General features: G+C 41.1%; 1 protein-coding gene across 2 annotated transcripts in view; it reads left to right on the top strand.

Annotated features, from left to right (window-relative positions):
- Positions 1-15,939, top strand: part of TENM3 (teneurin transmembrane protein 3) — a 319,503-nt gene that overhangs the window by 230,509 nt on the left and 73,055 nt on the right. For both annotated transcript variants that reach the window (XM_073798728.1, XM_073798729.1), the window contains one exon: positions 8,696-8,842. In XM_073798728.1, coding sequence (XP_073654829.1) covers positions 8,696-8,842 — 147 coding nt within the window. The remainder of the gene's footprint in view (positions 1-8,695; positions 8,843-15,939) is intronic.

The raw sequence follows: 15,939 nt of genomic DNA, 5'->3' as shown, positions 1-15,939 counted from the left end.
TTAAACTGAGAAGTATTTCTAGCGTTCTAGATTCTGTGTTCTTTGCCTGTGTCTAGGATATCCCCAAGAGTGAATTCAATAGCGCAGTGAAAATACGGTCCTATTTAATGTGCTCCAACCAAGCACATTGTTGACAGCAGAAACAGTGTGAATAGATCACAACTACACACATCAGCAACTGTGTACACACAGTCAAACTGTTGGCATATTTTCCCTTGTGAGCTGCCTAACGTAGATATAACCAACTTGGTGTGCCTTTGTTTCGTCTCTGTGTTTTGAAGAATCGGTTTGACAGTGAAAGGAAAGCAAAGTGGGAACTAATCTTATTCCTGAAGACCTCCAATACCCCCGTTTCCCCCCAGACAGGCACATACACTCCTCTGACCTCTTTTTTAAAGGAGCAGCCTTCTTTGGAACTGTCACTCAGCAAATATTTCTTATACAACAGACATCAGCTGAAATGATTCTGGTCTTTGATTTTTCAAACTCACTTGTTTTAATTTTTCCTGGTTTTATCCCTCAGTTTTAATATCCTGCCGATCGGTTTTCCAAACTTGGGACTTTTAGAACAAGTTACAGCAGTTCTCATTATAAAGATTTCTTAAGTACATAAAGTACCCTCCTTTATGAGGCTGTGTCCACAGATTAATACTTCAAGTTGTTTGGATTTTAATCTTACTTCCCAGTTTCTCTCTTTAATTGTCAATGTTGAAATGAGGATTTCCACATTTTTTTGGTCTTATTTTCTCATTCAGGTAAATTCATTGACCAATCCAAAAACAGGTATGTTTCTCGTCTATCTTACCCAGGTACACAGTTCTGCTTCTGCTGAGTTGTACGTAGAGCTTGTTTATTAAGTGTATGGACTTTGGTCTCAGACCACCTGGTTGGAATTTTGGCCACTTGAGGAAGTTATGTAATTTCCTGTGCCTCAAGTTTCTTCATTTGTGAAGTAGGGAAGATAATAAAAGTACCTATTACCCCATAGAGTGGTGAAAATTAAATGAGCCAGTTCATATAAAATGCTTGGCATAGTTTTCAGCACATAGTAACAGTCAGTAAAGGCTAGTGACTGTTAGTACCGCTGTATATGATTAGGATAGATCGATCGGGCAGGGGGAGAGGAACAGATGGGTGAAGGCGAGGGAAGGATATTGTAAATGAGGTATTGCTCACATATGCTTCTTTCCCACAAGGTAGCCTCTCTGTCATTCGTAGAATTTCTCCAGGAGCTGCAAACACATGTAGGACATAGTGTTACCGAGCCCAGGTCCAGCTGCTCGCCACTCGAAAGCCAGTTCTTGAGACAAGTGTTGGTAGGAAAGGAAACGTTGCTTTGTTTCGGAGGCCGGCAACCAGAGGAGAGGGTGGACTCCTGTCCGAGAACCAACGCCCGATTGCTGTTCAGAGGACAGGGCCTTTTAAAGGGCAGTTTCAGGGCTGTACAGGCGGAGGGCGGGGGCAGAACAGCGTGGTCAGCTCTGACAGTCGCCCTGAAATCAGGAATGTGATGGTCTCATCGGCGTCACCTTGCTTGTTTTAAGTACAGTTGATCTTTAGTTCCAGGGTTTGTTCCCATTGCTTTGAGGCCAGCTCTCGGAATTGTGTGAAGTGGAGTAGCTTATGTCGTGGCCTCAGTTTGGTCATCCTGTAGCCGTCCTCCTCCAGCTCGTGGAGGGTGTTTGTATCTACAGGGCAGCTCATGGGACACGGCTCAGAATATGATCTGAGCCCTTGAGGAGCTGAAGGTCCTTGACTGTGCTGAATGACCAAACTCCTATTATTTGGTCTCCTCTGACTGTTTTCCTCTGTTTCTGCGTTTTCTCACTTCTCTGATTAAACTTATTCTTTGGCTAAAGTTTTTCCGCAGACAAAAGGCGGGCTGAGGACCTGGGGACGAGGGCTATAGGGTCCTGCTCCGTTTCAGTAGGACCACCATGATAAGTACATTGAATCATTTTCTTCAGCAGGTATTAAGAATCCCTTATGAGCCGGGAGAGGGGAATACAGTGATTAGCGTGGCCATGGAGTTTGCATTTCTAATGGGGAAGATTTACACATGAAGTCTCCTACGTCTGTATATTGTTAAAGCCTTGCGTTTTCCTGGAATCTCTTAACTGAAATGAATTGATCACGGCTAGTTCTGGATTTTTTTCTCTTCTCCTTTTACATTTACCCTGGTGTTTATAGTCCTAGACTTCATCCACGAGACCTATTCAGGGGGAAGAACGGGAAGAATCGGTTAACTAGAGGAAACGGAGGGAGCAGGGCTGCCCATAATTTTGATAGATAAGCAGATGAGGCCACAGCATGTAGGTAGAATTTCCAAAAAGATGCTGTTCCTCCCTACTCCACATTGGGAACGAAAATGGTACGAGAAGACGAGCTATGAGCCAGCTCCTTCCCAGGGGGCTGTGGAATCCGCGTCCTTTACTAAGCCGCACAGACAAGGGTAAACCAATTTGTGTTCATCCCCACACATCCTCCCCAAAAGTAAAGGGGGGGAAGTATGGTAAACAGGGGCCTTGAAAAGAGAAAGAATTCTTTTTAAAAAGAAGCACCTAGAGGGGAGTGTGTGAAGAGGATACAGTACCAGTCATTTGCTTTGGTGATATTGGAGGTTTATGAGCTAATCATAGAATAAAAATTCTTTTGAGGAGCCAGACCTTTCTCCCACATCTCAGATTTCACTGAGCCTTTGCCCACCTGTACCGGCAATTAGACCAAGGACTTCCAGTGCATGGGCTCGAAACTGGCACAGTTGTTTCATCTGTTATGTTCTGGGATGACTGTGTATCGGATGAGCCCTGGCATTTGAAGACACTCGCCTGCCTTCTGCCACGTAAGGTGGATCCACCTGGCACTTTGCCAAGGAGGCCTGTAGAAGGCATCAAAAAGATGGTGGTGCTGCCCTATGGCTTTTGGGAACAAGTATCTGCTGAGATTCATGTTAGGTCAGGAAAGATTGCACAGTACTTCTGAGATTCTTTCATTCATTTCTTCTACTAAAGAAAAAATTTTTGTTTGTTTCTAAATGTCTAAGAAGAGGCATTATGACATAGTGGTTAAGAGCAGGCTCCAGAGCCAGACAGCCTAGACAGCTAGCCCGTGACCTTGTACAAACTGCCTCTCTCCTCCTTTCTTCATCTGTATTTACTGTGTAACTGTATTTACATCGTAGGGTTGTGGTGAAGATTAAATGAGAGAATGATATAAAGCACTTAGAGCTAGAAATCTGGGACTCAACAATATATCAGCCAGGTGTTTGTAATCTGCAAGTTACGGAACCAGAGCTCCTGAAATGCTAGAATCATAAGCGGCACTTATGAGCGTGTGTGCATGTTTTTCGGGGGCGAGCGCAGAGAATCCGTAAGTCTCACCACTTGTCTTGGAGATCTGAGACCCCAGAAAGATTAAGAACCACTATCTTATAGGAAACACGGTAACACTCACCTCCTGTACCCCACAGGGGTCTTCTTAAAAGATAAATAAGCAAGAGGGAGGAGATATGGGGATGTATGTATGTGTATAGCTGATTCACTTTGTTATATAGCAGAAACTAACACACCATTGTAAAGCAATTATACTCCAATAAAGATGTTTAAAAAAAAAAAGATCAATAATTGAAACTCCAGGGAAAATGTTTTATGAATACAGCATTTTCCTGGAGAACAGTTTTTGAAGGGCTCCATTTTATATGTCTCGAGCTCATATTTATAAGAGTTTTCTTCTATAAAACAAATTTAAAACTTCTTCGTAGATCTAATAGGAACGACTTTCCTTTAGTGTCAGAACACGGTTGTTCATTTTCAAAGTGATTTTTTTTGCAGCTTAATTTGCATTTCAGCAATTGATAAGTGTATTAATTTTTTAAATATACTGTATTATTTTTTACAATTATTGTTGCTAATGGCTTTTTACAACATACCTGCATTTTTCTGATGATTTCCTGTAGTGGCTTATATAATGATGTTTTTATTGTTGCAGTTATTATCTTTAATAGTTATTTGAACCTCATATATGGACATCTTCTTTTAACTTCTTCATTATTTAGAGCCAGGCTTCTGTGGTATTGTCGGAAATTTTACTCTATGCGGCCAAAATATAGGTGGTGGTTTCCCCCCCTTCTCTCTTACTCTTAAGCTATCAGCCTCAACTATTCCCTATGATATAAAATGCAAATGACACATCTTTGTATTTTTTTCTTCAGTACAGATATTTTTCTTATGGTTAGTTTTACAACTTTTTGTAAAACGTGTTTTAAATATTTTTAATATGTAAAGCTTTATGTAAAATTTGACCTGCTGTATACTTTAAATGTTTTCTAATTTCAGCTCCACTTTCGATATTCTCTTGGCCCAATGGCAAACCTACCTTTACCCATAATCCACTGTTTTGCATAATTGATTCTGTTTGCTAAAATAATGGGATTGGCTGGATTCTAATTTATTCCTCCTTTAAAACTACTAATCCAGATCAGAATTAATTACATTCCTTACTTTGATTGTGTTAACTGAAGTGGACCAGATGTAAAAGCCAAAGGCTTATACTCCAACTCTGATCAGTGTTATTAATTTTCATAAACTAAGAATTCCCTCAGAAGTACTACCCTAGCTGAACCAGAAACTCCACCGTGTTTAAAGGCACTGTGTTCATCCTCCGTATTAAATGAGCCCTTATGGGACTACTGGATTATATAATGCTTGGAAGGAATTGCTAAGAAAGTATATGAATGATGTTATACAGTAATACATTTTTATTTTAATGTTTGAAAAGAATTATTTTTATGAAACTGTAATTTCAGACTAGTGCCTGACAGTGTTTCTCCTCCCCCTTAATTTCTCCTGCAATATATTGTCAGTTAGCTATAAACATGCTTATTTTTATATGCAGTTCAGAAGCCTCTGATGGAAGCCTGTGGCAGAGTGAGGCATCCTTTTATATACACGGTACAGATGGGTCTAAACCATTTATGGTTTTGTTTACACACGTGACAGAACTACCAGACTTGAGTAGCTCAACTGAAAGTTATAGTTTAAATCATTCTGTTAAAAGTTCTGCGACCACTTGCATATGTCGGTAATGAAAAGTAATCAACATAAGCATCTTTGGAAAGCAATTTTAGACCATTAAGGATGTATGAATTTTGGCAAAGCAAGAAGCTTTGCGGCTTATTAAGAATATATTAGGTCTCTCCAGTGAGTGAACGGAGAGGTATTTACGCCTCTGTTCAAGAGGAAAGGTGTAGGCTAACTGTAAGCTCATGAAAGATTAAATGGACAGGTACAGTAAAAGACTTCAGTCTTCATCCTGACTGTTCCGGCAAAGCTTTTGTGAGAAGCAGAGCCTATTCCTGTATGAATCCTGAAAAGAAACAAGATCTCAGTCCGTACTTCTTAATGGACTGTGTACGTGATACATCACTGTGCATCTGGCATGTAGTCAAGGGCTACTGGGTAATCATATTCTACAGAACTTACACATGCCTTTTTCATAATACCATGTTAAATTTGCTCAAGGACTCTCAGTTTCCTTCTTTATTTTTTCTTCTTTATTAACCAAGTTTGATGATTTGTAAATATGCAAGTAACTCAAGAGAGACGGTGAATGAAGCAGAATTTCTGTGGGTTTATCTTGCAGATTGAAGAAAGCATCCGAACATACATAAATGGCTCCTCTGGGCCTTCGGCGTGTTCTTTCCGCCCTTCCACTGTGTGACCCTTATGAAACTACTTTGTTAAAAACAAACTGAAAGAAAGAGAATTATTTTCTCACCTCCCCCCAAAAAAAGTTGATTATTTGTAGATCTCATAGTTGTAAATTTCCAAAATTGTTTAGTAATAAAGAATTGATTCCATTTGTTCTACTTAGCTATGCTTTCGTATAATCTCGGGAAGGATCAGGGTGGGTCCATTCCAAATAATCTGGGAAAGGGAGTGTTAGTTTACCTGCATACTTTCCTGAAAATGCTGAGCGTATCCTGGAATCGTGACTACATTTTCTAAAACGTGAATATATTGCATTTTTAGAAGATATGAAGTGCATCTCTGTCATGTAATGGGAGTCTTATGTCAGCTGCAGCTACTCAATTTGCATGTAAATTCTGAAAATTTCCTTGTCCCATGTGACACTTCTGAAATGTCTGTCTGTTCTTTTTTCCTTTTTAATTTCTCAAGCTCACTATTTGGATAAGATAGTTAAAGGTACTGTATACTTGCTCTTTGTTGACGTATCTCTATATAACCGTGTATTAGCTTGCACTAGGTATGAAAATAGACTGTTTTCATGCATATTTTTGTAAATTATAAATCAGGCTTACATTATGTGAAATCCTTTGGATTTAAAGTATTGAGACTTGAATGTCTGTGTCTCATTTTTATAAGTTTGGGTTATTGCAGATTTCATCCTATGTAAGAACAGTAGTTTTCACTGGAACCAAAAACTGAAGATAACAGTAATTTGCTGTTTTTTGTTTTTTTTGTTTTGTTTTCTGGTTTGTTTTTTTTTTTTTTTTTTGCTTTAAGATCTTCATTGTTGGCAATTCAGCTCATAAGCTTTAAATTCTAAATCAAAGAATCATGAACGCTCACTCTTATCACAGAATAAGAAATTGTCAATCTGAAGAAGATTCTGGTTAACATATGTTGAGAGAAATCTCATTTATCCTCATATGGAAACTTCTTTGGCTTTTTCTCAGTGTTTCGAAATATATGTGATATCATAATTTATGTTTTGTGATTTTCTAAAACAACTACAAAATACTGTGCATTCTAGAAAACAAATGATAACACCACTCAGCAGAAAACAGCAGATTCTTTGTCTTCAGTTATCATAGAAATAAGTGAAAACCATATTTTTCAGAAGAGAAAATTCCCTTTCCCTTGCTCCTCAGATTACCTATTTTTTTATTCCTTGTTTGTGCTTTTCATTAGAATATGAAAATATTCATGACAATATCCAGGCTTTCATGTAATAACTCCTTGTGTGCAGGCAGTCAGCTGCTGCACATCTTTGTCAGTGGGGCAGTTAAACCCCTTATTTTTTTTTTCATTAAAAACAAAACAGAAGCATTCGTAAGGAAAATTCACCTTTTAGGTGACTAATCCGTAAATACAGATGGTACTTGTCTGAAGGAAAAGAAGCCGCAAAATTAATCTTCTCCTGCCCTGATGGTATCCATAAGTGTAATTTCATCATACCCAGCCACAAGAGACTGTCAAAATAGTCTTCTTTCTGTTAACTCTAATCTTAAGAGACAGAAGGTCTCTTTGAGATCTTTTCGTTTCACGTTCCACAGTGGAGGAGGGGAAGCCAAGATATGAATAATTCTTTTAATACAGACTTAAAATAAACATCCTTAAACGGATTGTTCCCTTAAACTTTGTCACCAAAACAAGAGTAGCATTCTAATTATAAGAAGCTGTAGAACAAACTCCACCTGCCAGAGCAAGTATTGTTTTTACTAATATATATTTTATACCAAATTATAAGTAATTCTTTCCAAAGAGATCTGATTAATAGCCAATTATTCTTGCCATTTTAGAGCATTTATATCCTCGTTTCTGTCAGTGTCGTGTCACGCTCATAGACAAGAGCACCAGAATCTACCCAAGTGTCATCCTCATAAACAGATCATGTTGGCTGCATGCCAGTTATCATCTGTAGGAAGTGGCAGAATTTTTTTTTTTTAATGTCATGTTAGGCTGAAACAGTTATAGATTTTGGATATATTAAATTATTTTCATTGTTTCCCAAATTTTCCCTCCTTGCCCATAAAAGCAGACAAGATAGGATATAAAGGTAACAGCATAAAAGCTTTAGGGAGATTGTCACAAACTATCACTCTTCGCGCTCTGCCTTGAAGCACGTGACTACCGTGTTTTTGTTCGGTCTATCGATGTTTTACTGTGGTCCTTATGGTATTTCATTTTGTCCGTCCTAAGTAATCAAATATGCACAGCTATTACATTCGGTTGGAAATCCTGTCGGTCCTATCCCATCCGTATGCAGCCTGAATCCTAATGTTTGTTAGAATAGATGCTAAGCTGCTTCACTATTTCCTGGGCTTTGCTTATTCTGTGAAAAGGAATGTATTCTCGGCATAAAGTATAGTCATTAATACTGGCCTATACTTTGTGCAGTTATTTAATGCACTGTAATTTCACATGAATATACGGCAACTCTGAGGCCAGATGAAATTAATGTTCTCTTTTCAACATCATTCATATCCTTATACCTGCTTTCATGCTTTGAAATTAGAGGGAATTTTTGAAAGCAACAAGGCGCTTTTAAGAAGGCCAGTGTTGTTTACAACAGATTGAAGGTCTCTTCTAGGGCTTCTGAGATGGTCTTGTTGTGACGCTTTTTCACACCTTACAACCAACCTTGTCGCTTTGCTAAAGGAAAAAAATTTAAGTTAATTTTGTCTGGCCTGCAGCAATTTAGTGGATCATTGCAGGTATTTCTGTCCTGCACAGGTAAGTGGTGTCTCAAGGGTCAGGCCAATCAAAGATGCCACTTGGATAAGAATGAGATTCCTTAGATAATGTTGCTGTTTCTATCCATGTGCAATTACAGTATTTGTGCTGTTTCGAAAGGCCTGTTCCCACTAAGTGTCCCTCATTTGTTTATTTGAGGTGCAAAAACTTTCAATACTCAAATCACTTCTGTTGTCCTTCTTTGTCTCTTTTGACAGAGGGGTGCCCCGGTCTGTGCAACAGCAATGGAAGATGCACACTGGACCAAAACGGCTGGCATTGTGTTTGCCAGCCAGGGTGGAGGGGAGCAGGGTGTGACGTGGCCATGGAGACCCTCTGCACAGATAGCAAGGACAATGAGGGAGGTAAGAGACGCTGAGCAGGAAAGCGAGCTTGTGCCGGAACTCAGGTTTATGAGTTCTCGCGGGTACCTGGTTATCTGTTGCCAAAAAAAAAAAAAAAAAATCCGATCCCCACAGATTAAAGTTTTTGAAAAATGTATGAGTGCTGATAGGGTGATTTTGCTCCCTATTTTCCCGGAGACAAATGCAAGATTATCGTCATTCAGGGAAAAGGCAAGGTAACCAAGCTACCGTGTAATGTACATTGTTCTCCATTCCTCGTGGTAATCTCCAGGTGACAGTTCTCCTTGGTGCAGTTTTTAGGACCCTGTAGATTGGGAGCTCTAAAGCAGTATTTTAATAATGCAACATTCCAAAAGGTGCAAGACAGCTCCCAAGCTCTTCTGTTGGAAGGCCTGGATGAAAAGAAAAAAAAAGGGAACAGAAAGCAATCCCCTTGAAGCTGTACTTCCAGTGTCTATTTTTTCTTTCCAGTGTCTTTTTATCCTTAACTTTACACCCTGTGAAAAGGATTATGATATTCCACCCCATATAAGCCCAGGGTTAAGAAATAATTATTTTCCCTGTTGCGCACATCCTCCGTGCTAGTGTATTTCAATTTCAGAGAATAGAGAAGTGAGAGTTAGTGTTTGTCTCCAGTGATGGAGGACTTGCCCCTGGAGCTGTTCAGTTTTGGTGTCCCTTTGGGACTGAGGTTTTTGGAAGGATTCAATTTCTGTCTGGACCTCTGTGGTCACCTGCTGTGTGGGTTAGTGTGTGTTTCCCTACCCCCACCTTCATTCCACCTGCCCTTTTGGGAGTGTCCACGTGGGCAATATAGTGTTGGTTAAAAGTGCAGGTTTAGAGTCAGATCTTCCCTCCAACTCGTAGTGCTTATGTGACCTTAGACAAGGTTCTTATCCCTTTACATTTCAATTGCTTCATGTATAAAAGAGTGAAAAAGAAGTTTCTGGAAGGATTAAGCTAGAGAATGTTTGTAAAGTACTTAGTGTATTGCCGGGGATATATTATATTGTAAGTAGCAGCTATTATTATCCTATTTTCCTTCTTTTGCTTTCAAAAGTGCTCCCCTTGACTGGGTGAAATTCATAAAAGGTTGTCAGAGAAGGTTGAATGGCCTTTTCCTTTCCAAATAGAGTGGACCTAACTTCAGGCAGACCTCGGAGATGTTGCGGGTCCGGTTCCAGAGCACTGCAGTAAAGCAAGTACCAGAATAAAGCAAGTCCCACTAATTGTGGGGTTTCCCAGTGCATATCAAAGTTATGTTTACCCTACACTGTTAAGTTACCCTATACTGCAGTCTGTTAAGTGGGCAATAGCCTTATGTCTAAAAAAACAGTGTACATACCTTAATATAAAAATATTGCTAAAAAGTGTTAACCGTCATCTGAGCCCTAAGCGAGTTGTAACATCAAAGTCGTAACATCAAACATCAAAAAACCATCATAGATCACCATCACAGATATGGTAATGAAAAAGTTTGAAATATTGTGAGAATTACCAAAACGTGACACAGAGACACAAGGTGAGCAAATGCTGTTGGCAAAACGGCGCGATGGTCTTTGCTTCACGCGGAGTTGCCACAAACCTTCAATGTATGAAAAATGCAATATCTTTGGAGCACAATAAAGGGAAACACAGTAAAAACAAGGCCTGCCCTGTACTGCTCTCTCAGAAGCAGAGTGCCAGAACCAACTGTCAGCTCTCCCCATTGCCCCCAACACACACACACACACGCACACACACACACACACTACAGTCATTCTGAAACCAAACGTTATTTGTGTCTCAACTTCCTAAGAGTTGCAATTCTCCCCTTTCATTCTAGCACATTGGTCACTATTTTCCCTGTTTTCTTTTAACCTGAGCTCTTGAGAAACTTGAGCCACTGGTTCTGAGCTGAAGCCTCCTTTGCTGTCTGCTCCTGATAGATTTAGGTGGTCCCTAGCCCTCGCAGCCCCTCCTGCCTAATGATATGAAGTTGCCCCGATCCCTCCTCAGCGCGCCCATGTGCCTGTCTTAGGAACCACAGCATCAGTCCTCTCTGACCCCCAGCCCAGACGGCAACTTTCCTCCTTGCTTTCCCCCAAGGAGCCCCTACCCCACTGTGTTCTATTGCCCAGGGAGGAAGAGGAGCTTCCCTTCCTCCTTTTTTTTTTTTTAATTACTCTTTTATTTTTTATTCTTTTGCCACACAGCATGAGGGATCTTAGTTCCCCGACCAGGGATCGAACCCATGCCCCCTGCAGTGGAAGCGCGGAGTGCTGGACCGCCAGGGAAGTCCCTTCCCTTCCTCCTTGATCAGATATTTCACACTTGTCTTCTAAAAGATTTACCTTGAGGAGGTTACAGACTCTTGCAGAGGGAAGCAAACTGCAGGGCCAAGTCTGCAGAGACGCTGCAGAGTAACCGAGGGGCTAATCAACTCTTTAGTATTGTTATCAGCTAAGGAGGTTTCTCTCTTTCCTCAAAATTTATCAGCTGTGAACTGGCCGCGTTCCCCCCTTGTTTATTCTTCTTAGCCTGAAGCTAGGCTGTCTCTAGACTTGCCTCTCCAAGGGGAAATCTGAGCTGATAGAAGACCTCCTGTGGATTCTCTACTTGCTCATATAATTTGTATTCCTGTCCCTAACCTAATTTTGTTGATCTTCTGAGAAGGAATCTCAGTGCCAGCTTTATTATATCCTGAGATTGTAACCTGGGTGCCTTATAACCCAAGCTGGAGGGTTCCTTGAACTTAAGCATGGGCTGTGTGTATACAGACAATATTTTCCACACCAAACCCCAACTCAAGACACATAATCTGGCAATTAAGGATATCATTATCATTATATGAGGACAATAAAACAGAATGTTTAAAATAAGGACTATACTTGAAATTCTATGATACGTAGGAACTGTACCATTAGAGATCTATTGTCTAAACGAAGTTTGATGTCAAAATGGTGAATTAGCCAGAAAGTAGCTATAAGTAATTTGATTTAACACATTAAGTAACTAAGGAGGAGAAGATGAAGAGAGGTTGATTTAGCCCGAATCAGAAATTAAACGTATCATACGAATAGCTGCTAGTCTAGTCTGAGTAATTTTGTAGAACACAACTTTATGAACTTTGCAGAACATACACACACACACACGCATGCACGTACGCACACATGCACACACACACACACACACACACACACAAAGAAAGTTGCTTACTATTCCCAGAACTGAAAAAGATATATTTAAAAATTTTAGAAAGGACAGCCACATACGGTGAAATAAATATTTTTTTCTTACGCCAAGCATCTTCCTTCGCCTCCAAAATATACCTTCCTTTACCAAATCCGCTTCACCGCATTTCTACTGCCTAAGCCTAAGGATCCTCAACCTATGGATCTCACTAAATAAATAAAGAATCCGCCTGCCGATGCAGGGGGCACGGTTGGAGCCCTGGTCCGGGAAGATCCCACATGCCACGGAGCAACTAATCCGTGCACTACAACTACTGACCCTGTGCTCTAGAGCCCGCAAGCCACAACTACTGAGCCCGCAAGCCACAACTTCTGAAGCCCGCATGCCACAACTACTGAGCCCACGCACCTAGAGCCCGTGCTCCACAACAAGAGAAGCCACCGCAATGAGAAGCCCGTGCACTGCAATGAAGGCAGTCCCTGCTTGCCACAACTAGAGAAAGCCCATGCGCAGCAACAAAGACCCAACGCAGCCAAAAATAAATAAAATAAATTTATTTTTAAAAATAATAGGTGACCCTCTCTGCCTGTGGAGCCAGCTTCCCCTTTATGTCTCTAGCAGGCATGAGGAAGAGCAGGCTTCGAGGGGAATCTGCAATGAGGACCAAGAGAGGTGGGTTACCAATAAGGTAGCCTCCGGAGGGGCTCTAGCTACTCTCGCAGCACCTGCGTGGTCATGAGAAGTAAATCTCCTGTTCAGTCGGACCTTGTTTCTTTAAGGCTCAAATAAATAGCTGTTGCATACACAGACTCATTAGCTTTTCAGAACTAAGACCATCTTTTACCCACCATAAAGGCCTTGACAAAGATCCCCACTCTCTGTGGACTCAACAAGGTGTCTCCCCCTTTGCTTCTCAAATCTGAGCTCCAGGTGTCGCACAGAGGCAGCTGGAGCAGATATCAGGGCAGAGGTGGGCTATGGGAGAGTCAACTTTTAAATCGCACAGTGGACGTCAGAAACTTGTGGTCACTGGACCAGCGAATTGTGGCGAACATCTCCACACAGGGCCTGTAGGCACTTTGGAAGCAAGGACAAGATATCCTTTGCTCATTGGAAACGGTTTCTGAGCAAGGGATCCACGCTGCAGGCCTCCACTTGGCTTTTACGTATTTCTTCAGCTTTATCTTCACCTACAAAGTCATCCTCCCTCTAGACTGAGCCACGTCTTGTTCATATCCCGGAACTCACTCTGCTGGTGAAGTCGCTAAGATTAGAGAAAAGACAGGTGAAGAGATGGGAACTGATCCCTAGTAAATGCTGTGTGTCTGGAGTGGGGTTGAAGACAGTGACTCCACACTGCCCCCTCCTCAGCTTATAAAACTGACAAATTTGGAGAGAACTGCACCTAGGCGTACAGACAGTGGTAACAGATATCTGGGTTAATCATCTGTCAACTCTGCTTGTTCTATGCTGCCACCATTCTCGGGATGTCTCTCTCACCAGCTCGAGGTTTACATTCCTCTAGCATAACAAGCCCAGTGCAGGGAGGACACCTTTTTCAATGGTTACGTGAGACCTGGGCCTGGCCTGAGCCCGACTCTCATTGGTCTGAATTAGGTCACCTGCCCTACAAGGAAACTGAAGTTCTGTCTCCAGAATAAAGGGGTGAGGATGGTGGGTAGGCAGAGAAACAGAGTCCACTATCGGAATGAAATAGCTGTCGATAGCGTTTGGCTTTAGTGTAACCAGACAGTGTACTCCAATAACCATTTCATATGGCTAGTAGAACTCTGTTAGTTTCAGAAGGAATCTTCTAGTCTCTCTCTCCTCCCTTCCCTGCCAAATTCCAGCCTTCTCACTTGAGAACAAGGAAACCCATGGTGAGCCTCCCCGGACATGCTCTCCATGCCTGAGACTGACGAGGCAGCTCTCAGCTCTCTCCCAAACACTTCTGTGCGCATCGTCAGTTTCACCTGGTCACCCTACGACAAGTCTCATTCAATAGGGGGTGTCCTGGCTTTCAGCAGCTCCCCATATGGTGGTCCTGCTGTGGAAGCATCAAAGTGCAACAGCTAGCCAGAGAAAGCTCTGTGTTTTAGAGACTCAAGACGCTTATTAATGAGATGATTTCTCCAAAATATATTGTCTCTGGCAGTGGTTACCATGTTCCTATTGTCCTTCTCATTCGGGAGATCTTGTCAGAGTTTCCTTTGACATCTTGCTTCCCTGTCTGGTCCTCCAGTGGATAGCTCCCCTGTGGGGACCAGAGGCATCCTGCATATTGGATGGTCGAGGGCCCAAGAATGACTTAAAGCCTCTTCCCAAATTTTGTGCAAGATGGTAGAGTGTCAAAGTATAAATCCTGCCAGGAAAGATGCATCTTACTTGTAAGTAGATAGAGTTATTCTTTGTCCTTCAGAGTTGCTACTTCGTGGGGCTAGATGTCAGGAAGATGTATCTAAAACAGGCTTTTTTTACATCTTCAGAGGTTGATAATTGTAGAGATTACAATTCAACTGAATTAATTTCTAAATAAGCTCAGATTCAACTGAGCTTATTTAGAAATTAAAAAGAAACCGTAATGAGAGAGAGAGAGAAAGGAAGGAAGAAAAATACAAACGAAAGATCCAAACTGCAGGAGAAAGCAGGAGTGTGCTAGCAGTGAAAATGAGGAGGGAAACAATGAATGAAATTTTAATGTAAGCCTCAGAATGAGTGTGATGAATGGACAGAGCTGGTCTAAGTTTGGAAATTTACCAAATGAAAATAGGGAAATATTTGAAAATAGATTTTTAAGAAGTCCTAGCAGGAGGATGAGACAATGGTGTTCTCCAAAAAACATATTGAAAAATAAAAGTTAAATAAAATAGTAACAGAAATAGGAAGGGGGGGAAAAATGGTTTAAAAAAAGAAGAGAGAGGGTGGGAGGGAGGGAAGGGAGGAAATTACTTAGGAAGTTCCTAAGTACTTCTTAAAAAGAATCCAGATATCAGAATATAGAATGGCACTCAGTCTCAGAGCCTTAAACTACGTTAACCTGGCAGATGATTTGGGGCAGGGGGAATTACTATTCATTTGAAAGACCCTATGAGATCCTACTATAGGGAGAGATTCAGGTTACTCTGAACCCTTTTACTATCCACAGAAGTTTTAGAGCCCTGGGAATCCCCTTCTAGGAAAGAAAAGTCCAGCTTGTGCTCTCAGAAGCAAAGGACCCCAGTAGCCTCCTGGTAGTACAAAAGGAACATGGGGTTTGATCACTGTTTTTTGAATGAGTTTTAGAAGGAGAGGAAAATCAGAGCCACACAGGCTGGAACTAAACGTCTCCCCTGTATTTTACACCCATTACCATTTGCTGCCACTGCAAGGTTCACAGTGTAACAAGGGGCATCGCACAGAACCTCTTTAGAAAGTGTCCCCTTTCTCCATGTAAGAACCTCTGCATTTCTGGGCAGGGTTATTACTAGTAACCATACACAAGTGCTACATTCTCATTGTCAGGAGTAACCACTGTCAACAACTTAAAGAGTACGTGTTTGTGCGCCTCCTTCAGTGAATCTAGATGCACACTTATGTTTTTAAACGTAAACGGGATAGGTACTGTTCCAAATTTGATTCTGCCAAAGAAGGTAACTTAGAGATCTTTTCATATCAGTACATATAGGCCTATCTCCTACTTTATAATAGAAACACGGTTGTCCTAATGAATTTTACCACTACTAATTAATAATTATTTAGTTGTTTCTCTTTGTTTTTGCTCTTCGTATAAGGACAAATCTGTAGTAAACCTGTGTGCGTACCTGCATATAAATCTGTGTAAATGTACAAGTATTTCTTTGGGACAGATTTTTAGAAATGAAATTGCTGGGTCTCGGGGTATTTTAATTTGTAATTCTGGTAGCTGCTGCCAATTGCCTTGCAAG

The sequence above is a fragment of the Tursiops truncatus genome, chromosome 21, assembly GCF_011762595.2.
Source record: "Tursiops truncatus isolate mTurTru1 chromosome 21, mTurTru1.mat.Y, whole genome shotgun sequence".
Classification (NCBI taxonomy): domain Eukaryota; kingdom Metazoa; phylum Chordata; class Mammalia; order Artiodactyla; family Delphinidae; genus Tursiops; species Tursiops truncatus.
This window is presented reverse-complemented; position numbering and strand designations above follow the sequence as displayed.